Source organism: Gasterosteus aculeatus, chromosome 9 (genome assembly GCF_964276395.1).
Source record: "Gasterosteus aculeatus chromosome 9, fGasAcu3.hap1.1, whole genome shotgun sequence".
In the NCBI taxonomy this organism is placed as follows: Eukaryota; Metazoa; Chordata; class Actinopteri; order Perciformes; family Gasterosteidae; genus Gasterosteus; species Gasterosteus aculeatus.
In genome coordinates this window covers 21365056-21379868 of record NC_135696.1, presented here as the reverse complement: position 1 = coordinate 21379868, position 14813 = coordinate 21365056, and the positions used below count along the sequence as shown (strand labels likewise).

Here is a 14813-nt window from a genome sequence, read left to right as displayed (position 1 = left end):
TTAAGTTGCTTGTTCAAGCAACTGCACTTTATTATTAGCTTGTATCTGTAATTGTTGGTCAGTTTGGTAGTTTGTTAATTAACTACCAATAGACTGCTTGAAACTAGAATTGTTCAATAATTCAACATCCGATCACATAAAATATGTTGTGTTTATATTACTTCTACAAATAAAAATATGTAATAACAGATAACTAAAACATGTCAAATCATATTTTTGGCCAAGATTGACAATCTGAGTAACGTTATTTTGTATTCTACGTAATGACGCAGTGTCACGTTATTACGCAATGACATCACAACGTCATTTAGCAACTTTTTAAAAAAAAATTGCCCGTCTTGAGCAACTTCCCTAATGAACGCGTTGGCCTCACTAGTAGCGTCTCTCTTGTGCCGCTCTGTGCGTCGACTGCGCTCGGCACCCACAGCCGGTGATCTGCGGCCTTCGGCTCGGTCTCCACGGAGCAGAAAGAGGAACTCTGTTAAGCTATAAGTGAGCTCGTGGTGAGCTTTGTCACTGCTGCATCTGCAAACTTTACATTTAAAATAAATAAAACTAGCAAAAATACAAACACAGAACTTTGTTGTCGGGAGGAAGCACAAAGACGTCAGACACGATGGGCGCGATCCGACATTCAACAAGAGACTCAACAACCAGGAAGAGAATAAAAATGACCACAAATACACAATAAAATGCTCCAAAAAGAAGAACAAACGTCGTCAGAGACTCGGAGTGAATAACAGCCTCTAAATGTGGTCTAATGCAAAGAAACGCTGCTGAACGATTAGAGGAAGTTCAACAGAGACAAATTATTCAGAGCATTTCTTCTTTGTTAATGTTCATTTAGTCATTATTTGTGTGTGATGACATCAGACCTGTGTGTGAAGTAAAAACACAGCTCCCTGTGTGTGTGTGAGGTGTGTAACGGCCTCACAATATAAATGTAGAAGTACAGTACCTTGTACAGAGAGAAGGAAGACGACTAATCCACCGGCTGATGGACTCATAGCTGCTCCTCTGTGTTCAATCAGCAGATCAGAAACTCTTTATTCAGTAAGTCACCAGAAACACGTCTACATTAAAGAGGAGGCTGATGTCTCTGAGGTCAGCTCGTCTCTTCTGGAGTTGGTAACAAGCTGCTGTTCAACACCCAGCAGAGCTTCCTTCCTCTTTCCGTCATTAGTATGCATGAGCTGCAGAACAAGAAGCTGCTTTAATGTTAACGTCTTACTTCTGCTAAAAGGAAACATCATAAAAGTGTTGTTAATATGTGAAGATCATCTTGATGAACCTGTAAGCAGCATAAACGTCTCTTCATTCTCTGTAATAATTCACATTAAGTGAAAGGCTGCAGTGTGACGTCCTCCTGTTAACATGTAGATAAATATGTCCTCTCTGCAGCTCTTCATACGTCTTCCTCACATTCACTGCAGGACACAAACAACACAAACAAGCTGTCAACTCACACAAGTGTTGCTTTATTCATTTAATGTTCATATATTTCCATTACAACATGAAAGTGTCTGTTGAGGACAGCGTGTAGTGTTTAGTGACATCTAGTGGTGAGGTTGCAGACTGCAGCCACCTGCTCCTCCCTTTAAGTCCTTCAAGTAACGTGGAGATGAACAAAGGCTCCGGGTGGAAATATGAAGCGCTCCTTTAAACAAACAGATGTCTTCGTGATGAAAACATGGTTATGAACATCATATTTCAGTTAGAGGATCCATTAAAGTCCTTCACTGGACCTGTGGAGCAGTTTAACAGATGAAGGTTGTCACTGAGCAGGAGGAAGTTCTCCCACAGATCAGGGACCTCCACGCAGAACCTGGGACTTCTTCAGGATCCAGATGGAGGGAAGCTCCCGCTCGAGGACCTTCTTGCACCAGCGTCTGGACCTGCAGAACCAGAGGAGAAGATCCAGCTTCACACTCAGAGACCCAACATGAGAACACAATGCAAACACAACACTTGTTGTTATACCGTGTTTTTAAATCACTGATCACGGCGATGGAAGTCGCTCTGAAGACCTTAAATGTTAACACCTCATAGTGTAAATCAAGGGTGTCAAACTCATTATAGGTTTGGGCCAGATCATTAAAATCATGAGTGGGGGGCGGACGGTCCGGCCCACAGGGGGACACAGTCATTTTTAAGGGTCTGCGGCCTGGAGTGACGCCCTCGTCGAAAAGGAGAAAGTTCATTAATTAATATAAATGACTTATCCTGGTCCGGCGGAATGTGGCAGCACCAGTAGTTGACTACACGCACCCCGTTGCTCTTGGCTCTGATATTTATTTTACACGCATTGTTGTCTTCCGTGAACGCAGAGTTCAGGGAGACGCAGAATCAACGTGTTCACGTCTACGTGGATTTAAACCATATAGTTAATTATATTTAACTGTGTCCATGGTTATTTATCTGGTATTAAAATATATTCAATGTTGTTATTTCATATGGTTTTCAGGGTCCATTTGCAACCATTGTTGTATTCATCTTGTTTTATTTATTTAATTTAAAAACCAAACAAAGTTACTTACCACTGATTGTGTTCCACTTTAAAGCCATATTTTAGCGCAGCTTCTCAATTATTTGCTCAATTCAAACGTTCTATTTCCAAGAGAAAACCATTGTAAAACATTCAATTCTTTTTTTTTCTTCTTATTACCGGGACAGAGAACCCGGATGCATCAGAAGCTGAGGAGTGGTAAGAACAAGAGGTGGACTCACTGACACTAGTGTCACACTTTGGCACCAACAAAGCGCTCAGGAAGCTGCAGAGATGTTATTGTGCTGCTGGACAGTGCCGTCAATAAATTGCCACAATTTTTCAAGATGGACTCAAATGCCTGATTGGTGTTACAAGAAGACATCAGCACATGTTATATTTATCTCTTTCTTGTACTTAGGTCAAATATAGAATGTGAAATGATGCCATGACCATCATATCTCACTGTTGGCATGTTGTGCTCACCGCACAGCGTTTGGCATTGAGGCCAAACAGTTCAGTTTTGGTTTCATCTGACCAGAGCATCTTCTTCCACATGTTTACCCCCAAACAGGATTTCTTGTGGTTTGTAGCAGACCAACGTCTGCAGACTTGTTTTGTCCCACCTGAGCAATATAAAGAAGGCGGGGCAAGGAAGGCTAGGAGATTGCTTTTTTCAACTGCAGGTGTGTCCAATCAACTGACACAGGCTGCATGGCATCGGAGACAGGAGTGAGAGACAAAAGGGCAAACAAAACATAGGACATCGCGGGTTGCTGGACCTGTGGAGTCCTACGAGAGGAATACCCCAAAAGACCTGCTCGACACTGCCAGAGGAGGAATTGGCTGGAGAGACCTTTTGGACCGCCCTGGACTACGGCTCGCCGTTGTCGATCGGGACAGATAAGTCCCCGCAGATAAAACTCCTTCTCCGGATTATCCAACTCACTCTCACCAGCCCACACATCCTTTGACTTTCATCAAAGGATGTGATGGAGAAATGTGTGTAACCCTTCAAAATGTTTCATTGAATGAACAAGGTTATAAATTGCAAATGGTGTGGCCTCGATAAAAAATTGAGCCGGAGTGTCTCACACTGATGCCAGTCTCCTTGCTGTAGAGACACAACAAGTTGGTTTGGAGGCCACCTGTAGGTATGAAATCTGCCTGGCCCTGTTATGGGAGGAGGACGGTTCTTGGCAGTCTACTGAGCGCGTAGCTGTTGTGCCCTTTTTTCCCTTGCATTGAAATAAACGGAGAAAGACATTTGACTCCGAGCCTTATTCTTATTTACCGATTGTCTGTGCAAAGTCTTCCACAACAAGGAGCTTCCATGTGATTATTTGTTGTGCTTACAGATGTTATAATATTAAACTGCTGTACATTTATGTTTTGATTGGGATTATATGTTTAAATGAGTAGATGGGCTTCCTGGTTTGTACTTGATTTCATTTACATTTTTCCAGCGGGGGTACCCAACTGGGCGGGTACATTATTGCGCATTGTTCGGAAGATAACCTTGAAAATGTGACCTGGAATAACGAGGGTTATTTTCCTGTCTGGCGCCCAACACACCCTTCGGATTAAAAGACGCACCCCTACGCTACAGGTTCTTTCTACAGCATCTTTCTTCTTGCCACTCTTCCACCTCCAGAGTCACCATGGGATTCCTGGTTGCTGCTTTATCAAGAACATCACAGTGTCCTCAGAATAAATGTGACCATTGACTTTGGTGATGATAGAGGAACTCACTCAATGTACAACTAAAGAGGATACTAATGTTGTATTTCAAGTAAAAGGTGTCTCTCTGCCACTGGAGAAACCAGAAACCTCAACATCCCTTTCTTCTACTAAATTGCATTCCAGTGTCCCTAAACTGCAATCTTATCTACATTTCGAGGGACATGTTTATTCTCTTAGTTCACAGTTTCACCGTTTAACAGTTCTAAAACTTATAATAAATAAAAGTATACAATAAAACAATAAAAGGATGACGGGTAGAATTTAAAGAGCACTCCAGGTGGCCGCCGTCAAAATAAAACACAAAAGGAGGGCTGTCTGGTCACGACTCTCAATATCGTTTTTTTTATCAATTAAATAATGTATGTTTTTATATATTTCCCTCCATTTGTTTTGTGTTTTTAGTGGAGGTAGAGTGTGAAGAGGTGTGTCTTTAGTCTGAAGATGTGAAGGCTCTCTGTGGTCCTGATGTCTTCAGAGAGCTCGTTCCACCATTTAGGAGCAGGACAGCAAAGAGTGGTGAGCTAGTCAAGTGTTTTGCTCTCAGTGAGGAGGAACAAGCAGTTTATCGGATGCAGAGCGGAGAGTGCGGGTTGGGATGTCGGGTTTGATAGACTAGGGTCTGACTTTCAGATGGTGAGCGGACATCCACTGAGAGATACCAGTCAGACAGGCAGGTTCCGACACAGATTCTCACCAGGTTACCTGGTAGGGGCGGCTGTCGAGGTAGGACGAGGGAAAGGACAGAGCAGAGCCTGAGACACCAAGTTCCTGAAGGGAGGAAATAAGGATCTGCTGGTTTACTGTGTCGAATGCAGCAGAGAGGCCGCGGACCTCCTGTTGAAGACCTCTGCTGTAGACAGATATAGTGAGACGCCAACTAGGCAAGGTTGCAGAGATATGGAAAGGTTTAGGACAAGATAATGTAGAAACACCAGCTGTGGGACAACAATTTTGTTTGTGTGTGTGTGTGTGTGTGTGTGGCGACGGGGGGGCAGCAAGATGGGGTCAGCCGACCAGACTGAGCCAGTTAGTTTAGCATAAACAACCAGATAGAGGTGCAAGTGAAAGACAAGGAGAAGAACAGTGATACGACAACGACAGGAGGAGAGTTACGCAGTTAGGATAGAATGGGAGGGCTTCACTCAATCAAATGGTCAACTAATGTCCATCCATCCATTTTCAACCGCTTATCCGTGGTCGGGTTGCGGGGGCAACAGCTCCAGCAGGGGACCCCAAACTTCCCTTTCCCGGGCCACATCTACCAGCTCTGACTGGGGGATCCCAAGGCGTTCCCAGGTCAGTGCAGAGATATAATCTCTCCACTTGGTCGTGGGTCTTCCGCGGGGCCTCTTCCCAGCTGGCCGTGCCTGGAACACCTCCCTAGGGAGGCGCCCAGGGGCATCCTCACCAGATGCCCAAACCACCTCAACTGGCTCCTTTCGACGCAAAGCAGCGGCGGCTCTACTCCGAGCTCCTCACGAAGGGCTGAGCTTCTCACCCTATCTCTAAGAGAGCGGCAGCCACTCTCCTTAGGAAACCCATTTAGGCCACTTGTACCCGTGACCTAGTTCTTTGGGTCGTGACCCATCCTTCATGACCATAGGTGAGGGTAGGAACGAAGATTGACTGGTAGATTGAGAGCTTTGCCTTCCGGCTCAGCTCTCTTTTCGTCACAACGGTGCGGTAAAGCGAGTGCAATACCGCCATCAGGACCACATCATTTGCAAAAAGCAGCGATGCGATCCGCAGCCCCCCGAACTGTAGACCCTCCTCCCCCCGACTACGCCTCGATATCCTGTCCATGAAAATCACAAACAAGATTGGTGACAAGGCGCAGCCCTGGTGAAGACCAACCCCCACCGGAAATGCCTTCAACTTACTGCCGAGCCCCCGAACACAGCTCTCGGTTTGGGCGTACAAGGATTGGATGGCCCCAAGCACCCTGTACTCCCGCAGCACCTCCCACAGTTTCTCTCGGGGGACCCGATCATACGCCTTCTCCAAGTCCACAAAACACACATAGACTGGATGAGCATACTCCCGAGCCCCCTCCATGATCCTGGAAAGAGTGAAGAGCTGGTCCGTTGTTCCACGACCAGGACGAAAACCTCATTGTTCCTCTTCAATCCTTGGTTCGACTATCGGCCGAACCCTCCTTTCCAGCACCTTGGAGTAGACTTTACCCGGGAGGCTGAGTAGTGTGACACCCTGTTATTGGCACACACTCTCTGGCCCCCCTTTTTGAAGAGTGGTACCACCACCCCGATCTGCCACTCTTTTGGCACTGTCCCAGACTTCCATGCAATGTTGAAGGGGCGTGTCATCCAAGACAACCCCCCCAACATCCATTGCTTTTAGCATCTCTGGACGGATCTCATCAATCCCCGGGGCTTTGCCACTGCGGAGTTGTTTGACTACCTCAGTGACCTCCACCAGGCCAATTAACAATGATCCCTCCTCTGCCTCCAGCTCCAACTCTACCAAAGAGGGCGTAGTAGTTGGATTCAGGAGTTCCTCAAAGTGTTCCTTCCACCGCCCGATAACCTCCTCAGTCACGGTCAACAGGGTCCCATCCTTACTGTACACAGCTTGGATGGTTCCCCGTTTCCCCCTCCTGAGGTGCCGGATGGCCTTCCAGAAGCACTTTGGTGCCTTCTCCATAGTTACCCCAAACTCCTCCCATACTCGCTGCTTTGCCTCCATCACGACAGAGGCTGCTGCCCTTCGAGCCTGTCGGTACACTGCAACTGCCTCCGGAGTCCCGCCGGATATCATAACCCAGAAGGCCTCCTTCTTCAGTCGGACGGTTTCCCTGACCACCGGTGTCCACCACGGGGATCAAGGGTTACCGCCCCTTGATGCACCTAAGACCTTGAGGCCACAACTCACTGCCGCGGCTTCAGCAATGAAGGTTTTGAACATACACCACTCTGGTTCAATGTCCCCTACCTCCACAGGAATGTGAGAGAAGCTCCGCCGGAGGTGTGAGTTGAAAATCTTTTGGACCGGGGCGTCCTCCAGACGTTCCCAGTTCACCCTCACTACACGCTTGGGTTTACCGGGTCTGTCCCGAGTCTTCCCCCATCCTCTGACCCGGCTCACAACCAGATGGTGATCAGTTGACAGCTCTGCCCCTCTCTTTACCCAAGTGTCCAGAACATGCGGCTTCAGATCAGACGATACGATTACAAAATCGATCATTAATCTTTGGCCTAGGGTGCTCTGGTACCACGTACACTAATGAACATCCTTATGTTCGAACATGGTGTCTGTTATGGACAATCCGTGACTGGCACAGAAGTCCAGTAACAAACACCCGCTCGTGTTGTAATGGGAAAATTATATGTGACCCTTTTAAATGCTTCATTTGTATAACCAGTTTATTAGTTGCAAGTGCTTAGGTCACAAAGGCCCTGACATAAGAACTGATGTCTCCCACTTGGATTAGATGTTTCCAGCGTCATAGCTGTAGAGATTGAACAAAGTGTTTGTTATGTCTATGACCACCTTTGTTTAAGCATGTTGGGAGAGCAAGGACACGGTCAAAGAACTGATGTGTCTCACATGGACAAGGTATTCCCAGTACCCTGGCGGTAGAGACTCAACAAGATGGTTAACGGTCTCTGTTGACGCCACCGATATCTAAGTTTAGGTATAAGAACTGCCTCGATGTGTTGGGAAAAAAAGGAGGTTCTTGACAGTCTACTGACCACGTAGCTGTTGTGACCCTTTTTCCCTTGCAAGGAAATAAACGGAGAAAAGACATACTTGACTCAGAGCCTTTGATTCTTACTTAACGATTGTCTGTGCAAAATCTTCCATCACAATTTGGTGTCAGAAGTGGGATCGTTTGAAGCTCCATCGGGACTCCGAGGACGTCCGGGAAGGGGCCCCTTCAGGATCCACCAAACGTGATTCTGCCCTATACCTCATCACACTCAGAGAGAGGGGACCGGCGACCAAAAGAGACCTGATTGGCTTCAACACGATCCGATGAGGAAGATTTTCACACGAATCGGGTAAGAAGTTGATAGTCTGATTTTCAAACGGGGCTTCCTGAATTATAACGGGTGATAACAGATTACAAAGACGGGTATTTAGTACTTTGGGATTTTTTTTAAATTATTTTTTCTCTCTCTTCTTAGAAAATCCAAATTTCGGTTATTTGATTGGGCTTCTAATGATGATAACTTGTCTTTTTATCCGGTTATTTGAAAAATGTGTATAAAATTATAAGAGTAATTGTACAGTATTTCCGGTTCATCAGCATCCAACTTTTTACTGAGGAAGACAGGGAGCAATGTGCGCATTTACGATTGTATTCAGACTAACTATCTGAAAATTGCATAATTGTGACCCTTGACCAAAAGGGGGAAGACAGGGAGCAATTTGCGTATTACGATTGTATTCAGACTAACACTCTGAAAACGCATAATTGTGACCCTTGACCAAAGGGGAAGACAGGGGCAATTGACAATTGTGACCCTTGACCGAAGGGGAAGATAGGAGGGATTTTGAGAGTTCACTGAAATCGCAAAATCTCAGCCCTTGACCTAACAGGAAGACAGGAACAATATCGGGATTTTCGGACAGTAATCTGAGAACAGATATTTGCGCCCTTGACCTATATTTATTAACCAATAGTTCTGGTTGGGTTTTAACTTGTATTTTTCCTACGTAAAAGAAAATCAAGACTTATAGTGACGACTATATTTTAAGTAATAAAAAGTATACTTCACCACGCCTGAAAGATGGGTGGTGTACACGGTAAAGGTAAAAAGGAAATGGGTTCTCCGGAGGGACCCATTGTGGATCTGATGAGAAGGAAATATGGAGATCAATCTCTAGAGTTTTTGCCCGAGTGGTCAAAAGATTTTGGGTTCCCTGCAAATGGTTCTTTCAGTAGAATAAAACTGAACATGTTACGAACAGGCTTAGAGGGAAAAGAGAAGGATATAAAAACTCAGAGGGTGATAAAAGGCAAAGACTTGGAGAACATTGAGAAACAAAGTAAATGGTTAAAATGGTGGGAGGATGAATGTGAATGTAGAGAAAGGAAACAAATGGCTAAAAAATTGACATGCGCAAAAACCACATTGGTTGAAAAACCAGATCCAAATGTTATTGAACAAAATGACCGATGTGCTTCTTCTCCCTTGTATCCGAGTCTCACAGGGGCTGGCGGCCCTCTCCTCAACACATGCCAACCACCGTACCCTGCTTCACCTGCGAACCAGCAACCTCCGTCTGCATGGTCACAAGCTCCAAAAGTTCACTACACCCGGCAGAGGGAGGAAAAGGAAGCGGCAGTGAAAGCAGCACAAGAACGACTCCTCAGAAGAGACAGGCTGCTCTCCCCACTCGCTGACCAGTACACACACTGACTCAACTGACCCTGAACCAGACATCACAGTAAAACATTCCTTTTTGCTGTCCTCTTGCTGTCCCATTAATCTAATGGGCAGAGACCTCATGTGTTCCTTCGGCATTAGCCTCATCTCCACTCCTACAGGGTTGCAAGTGGTGAGAAGCAGAGCCATTGACCAGATGGCAAAGACAGTTATAAGTGATCCAATGTTTGTGTACCAGTGGTGGCTTCCGGTTGACTCACAATCAGAACTGTCCCACCTGGCAGCATCACGCGTCCAGCCTGAGGCAGAGTGCATGGATGCTTCATATCTCCACTGCACAGCTCATATGTCACATGGGCCAGATAAGCAATATGATGCATTATTTCTACAGGATCTGAATGATCAAATTGCATGTATGACATTGTTTTGGTCCACACTTAAATGTGCTGTTTCCGTTTCTCTCACCCCCTCTCAGCAGCACCTCTTTAATGTGGACTCTTCTTTCCCACACATCTCCTTGTCTAAAGCAGCAACAGACCAATGGAGAGATTTGGGACCCTTTGTCGCAGCGTGCGAGGCATTGACAGATTGGGAGGCTACACCAGATCCACTTGTGATGCGCTCTCCGTCGACAGGCTTCTTTAAACAGCCATTCGCATTTTGCACACCTGCTCTCAGATCTGTTTATGTCATGGATGAAAATAACATATTTTCTGACACACACACTGATACATTTTTGACTAATGTCTCCTCTATTTCTCCTGCCCTCAGTTCTGTTCCAGACATCTTGTGGGCAGCGCATAAATATGACGTGGGACTCATCAAAAAATGTCAACCTGTGGTCATCACTCCTCGATCAGACTTCCGTCCCCACAAACATCAATACCCACTGCGCCAAGAGGCCATTGACGGTATAACACCGGTGTTCAACTCCCTCTTAAAGGCCGGAGTCATTGTTCCATGTCCTGACTCGCCGGTAAGAACACCTATTTTTCCAGTTAATAAGATCAGAGATGCAGGCAAACCAACTGAGTGGCGCTTCGTGCAGGACCTGAAAGCAGTTAATGCAGCCGTCCACGCACGAGCCCCAAATGTTCCCAACCCTTACACCATTATGTCACAGGTTCCACCTGATGCTAGATGGTTTTCCGTGGTTGACCTCTCAAATGCTTTTTTCAGTGTCCCTGTGGACATTGACAGTCAGTTTTGGTTTGCGTTTAATTTCAATGGCAAGCCTTACACTTTCACACGCTTGTGTCAGGGCTACACAGAATCACCTACGATCTACAACGAGGCACTCAGGGAAAGTTTGGAGAGCCTCACTTTGTCCCCAGGAACAGCGCTTTTGCAGTATGTTGATGACTGTTTAATTGCAGCTCCAACACAAAAGCAGTGTGAACAGGACGCACTCAAATTGCTTCAACACTTAGCAGCGGAAGGACACAAGGCCAGCCTATCCAAACTACAGTTTGTTTCACAGAACGTTCATTTCCTAGGCCATAACATTTCCGGTGAAGGGAAGACACTATCACCAAAACGCATCGCCTCAATTGTAACACTTCCAAAACCATCCTCCGGAGTGGGGAGAAGAGATGCAGGATTGAGGACATTGCAGCGTTTTACTGTAACATTCGGCATGTCAAGGAGACATGTGTGATATCGAAGGTAACGCGCTGCAGATAAATGAGACGACTTCTGTTCGAGAAGAATCAGTGAAACCGAATGTGGAACCAATAATGTTAGCGTAGCATAGCCTACAATGTCACGAGAGGCTGTAAGAGCCTTTTCAGCAGCTGCCACAGTAATGATGGAAGGTAAGAAACAAATTTTAAGTATCATTGATGCAACATGGTTCACAAAAGGTTTTGCAGCTTACGCACAAAGGTTCTGCCAAGCATGCATAACATGTGCAACTCACAATGTAGGTCGTTCAGTACAGGTGTCACATCATGCAGCACATCCACCGCCTGCAAGACCGTTTGAACATGTAATGATGGATTTTGTGGAACTCTCCCCATCGGAAGGTAAGAAACACTGTCTTGTAATGGTAGACATGTGGTCCAAATGGGTTGAGGTGTTTCCCTCCAGTAAGCAGACAGCCTCCACAGTGGCTAAAGCCTTGATTTCAGAGATCATTCCCCGCTGGGGAATCCCAAGCAAAATTGCTAGCGACAATGGTTCACATTTTGTCAACCAAGCATTCACAGAATTAAGTGCATACCTGGGTATTGACTTAAAAACACACTGCGCATACCACCCAGCTAGTGGAGGAGCGGTAGAGAGAGAAAATGGAACATTGAAAACAAAACTGGCCAAATGTTGCACAGACACAGGCCTACCGTGGACAAAAGCACTGCCCTTGGTTCTGATGTACATGCGGATGAGGAAACGAACACGCAGCAACCTAAGCCCATTTGAAATCCTTTTTGCAGTTCCTCCCCATATAGGCGTGGAAGCTCCAGGAACACCACTCCCTTCCACCACAATGTGCGAGAATGACATGTTAACCTATTGCATTCGACTGTCTTCCACTTTGTCTGATGTAAGAAAACAGGTTGTAGCTGCACTTCCAAGAGAAGCAACGGGTCCACTACACCGACTGCAACCAGGTGACTTCGTGGTGGTAAAGGACTTCAGGAGGAAAAGTTGGAAAGCTAAACGGTGGCAGGGTCCATTCCAGATTCTCCTGGTCACCCAAACAGCGGTCAAGGTAGCTGAAAGAGCAACTTGGGTCCACGCATCCCATTGCAAGAAGGTTCCAGATCCAGTACCAGCAGTGGGCTCAGGCGACCCTACCTCCACAAAAAGTGTCAATCAACCGACACCACCGATCCAGTGACCACGGACGGGCAGTTGACCGACAGACACACAGTGCATTGTGATCTGTGTTGACTGTCTACAACGCGGATGCCTCACAAGAAAGAAGGTTGGCAGACACTGTCTGTGTGCATTCCTGGTGTTCTAAATGTTTTTGGTTTCACAGTAGCTTGCTAAAACAATGAGAAATAACATTCTCACAAAAACAGCTTTTACTCTTGCATTTATTAGTATGTAACGTAAATATGATTGATATAATGACCTTTCCACAATATTCTATATCTGTATTGTGTGAAAGGGGATCAAGTTCTGGTATTGTGATTTAAACATGTTTTCATTTCTTTTTTATTTCAATACTGTACACATGACATCTGGGGTGTAACGCTCAAATCCTGTGAGAAGGTTTCCAGTCTTTATCTTCTCCTAACAGATTTCTTCCTATTTTCCCATTTCGGAGGGTTTTTTTAGGGAGTTTTTGTTCTGTGGCAGGCAAAGTTTTGTGAGCGATGTCCAGATGGTCAATGTTTTGTGATATTTGATGTGGTGGATTATATGTGGTAAATTTTCAGAGTAGTCATTCTAAATTGATTGCATAGTTTGTGATTATTATGTAATCAAAAGAGTGGAATGTAATGGGAAAATGATATGTGACCCTTTTAAATGCTTCATTTGTATAACCAGTTTATTAGTTGCAAGTGCTTAGGTCACAAAGGCCCTGACATAAGAACTGATGTCTCCCACTTGGATTAGATGTTTCCAGCGTCATAGCTGTAGAGATTGAACAAAGTGTTTGTTATGTCTATGACCACCTTTGTTTAAGCATGTTGGGAGAGCAAGGATACGGTCAAAGAACTGATGTGTCTCACATGGACAAGGTATTCCCAGTACCCTGGCGGTAGAGACTCAACAAGATGGTTAACGGTCTCTGTTGACGCCACCGATATCTAAGTTTAGGTATAAGAACTGCCTCGATGTGTTGGGAAAAAAAGGAGGTTCTTGACAGTCTACTGACCACGTAGCTGTTGTGACCCTTTTTCCCTTGCAAGGAAATAAACGGAGAAAAGACATACTTGACTCAGAGCCTTTGATTCTTACTTAACGATTGTCTGTGCAAAATCTTCCATCACAATTTGGTGTCAGAAGTGGGATCGTTTGAAGCTCCATCGGGACTCCGAGGACGTCCGGGAAGGGACCCCTTCAGGATCCACCAAACGTGATTCTGCCCTATACCTCATCACACTCAGAGAGAGGGGACCGGCGACCAAAAGAGACCTGATTGGCTTCAACACGATCCGATGAGGAAGATTTTCACACGAATCGGGTAAGAAGTTGATAGTCTGATTTTCAAACGGGGCTTCCTGAATTATAACGGGTGATAACAGATTACAAAGACGGGTATTTAGTACTTTGGGATTTTTTTTAAATTATTTTTTCTCTCTCTTCTTAGAAAATCCAAATTTCGGTTATTTGATTGGGCTTCTAATGATGATAACTTGTCTTTTTATCCGGTTATTTGAAAAATGTGTATAAAATTATAAGAGTAATTGTACAGTATTTCCGGTTCATCAGCATCCAACTTTTTACTGAGGAAGACAGGGAGCAATGTGCGCATTTACGATTGTATTCAGACTAACTATCTGAAAATTGCATAATTGTGACCCTTGACCAAAAGGGGGAAGACAGGGAGCAATTTGCGTATTACGATTGTATTCAGACTAACACTCTGAAAACGCATAATTGTGACCCTTGACCAAAGGGGAAGACAGGGGCAATTGACAATTGTGACCCTTGACCGAAGGGGAAGATAGGAGGGATTTTGAGAGTTCACTGAAATCGCAAAATCTCAGCCCTTGACCTAACAGGAAGACAGGAACAATATCGGGATTTTCGGACAGTAATCTGAGAACAGATATTTGCGCCCTTGACCTATATTTATTAACCAATAGTTCTGGTTGGGTTTTAACTTGTATTTTTCCTACGTAAAAGAAAATCAAGACTTATAGTGACGACTATATTTTAAGTAATAAAAAGTATACTTCACCACGCCTGAAAGATGGGTGGTGTACACGGTAAAGGTAAAAAGGAAATGGGTTCTCCGGAGGGACCCATTGTGGATCTGATGAGAAGGAAATATGGAGATCAATCTCTAGAGTTTTTGCCCGAGTGGTCAAAAGATTTTGGGTTCCCTGCAAATGGTTCTTTCAGTAGAATAAAACTGAACATGTTACGAACAGGCTTAGAGGGAAAAGAGAAGGATATAAAAACTCAGAGGGTGATAAAAGGCAAAGACTTGGAGAACATTGAGAAACAAAGTAAATGGTTAAAATGGTGGGAGGATGAATGTGAATGTAGAGAAAGGAAACAAATGGCTAAAAAATTGACTGTCAAATGTTATTGAACAAAATGACCGATGTGCT

At 45.0% G+C, this 14813-nt stretch overlaps 2 protein-coding genes across 2 annotated transcripts in view; both read right to left on the bottom strand.

The window, feature by feature from the left end:
* LOC120815147 (pregnancy-specific beta-1-glycoprotein 2-like) overlaps positions 1–1208 on the bottom strand; it is a 99419-nt gene extending 98211 nt beyond the window's left edge. The window contains exon 1 of the mRNA XM_078079817.1: positions 959–1208. Coding sequence (XP_077935943.1) covers positions 959–1007 — 49 coding nt within the window. The 5' untranslated portion in view covers positions 1008–1208. The remainder of the gene's footprint in view (positions 1–958) is intronic.
* The window catches only part of LOC120815186 (cell adhesion molecule CEACAM20-like), a 73019-nt gene that overhangs the window by 4977 nt on the left and 53229 nt on the right, over positions 1–14813 (bottom strand). The gene's annotated exons all lie outside the window — the stretch shown is intronic.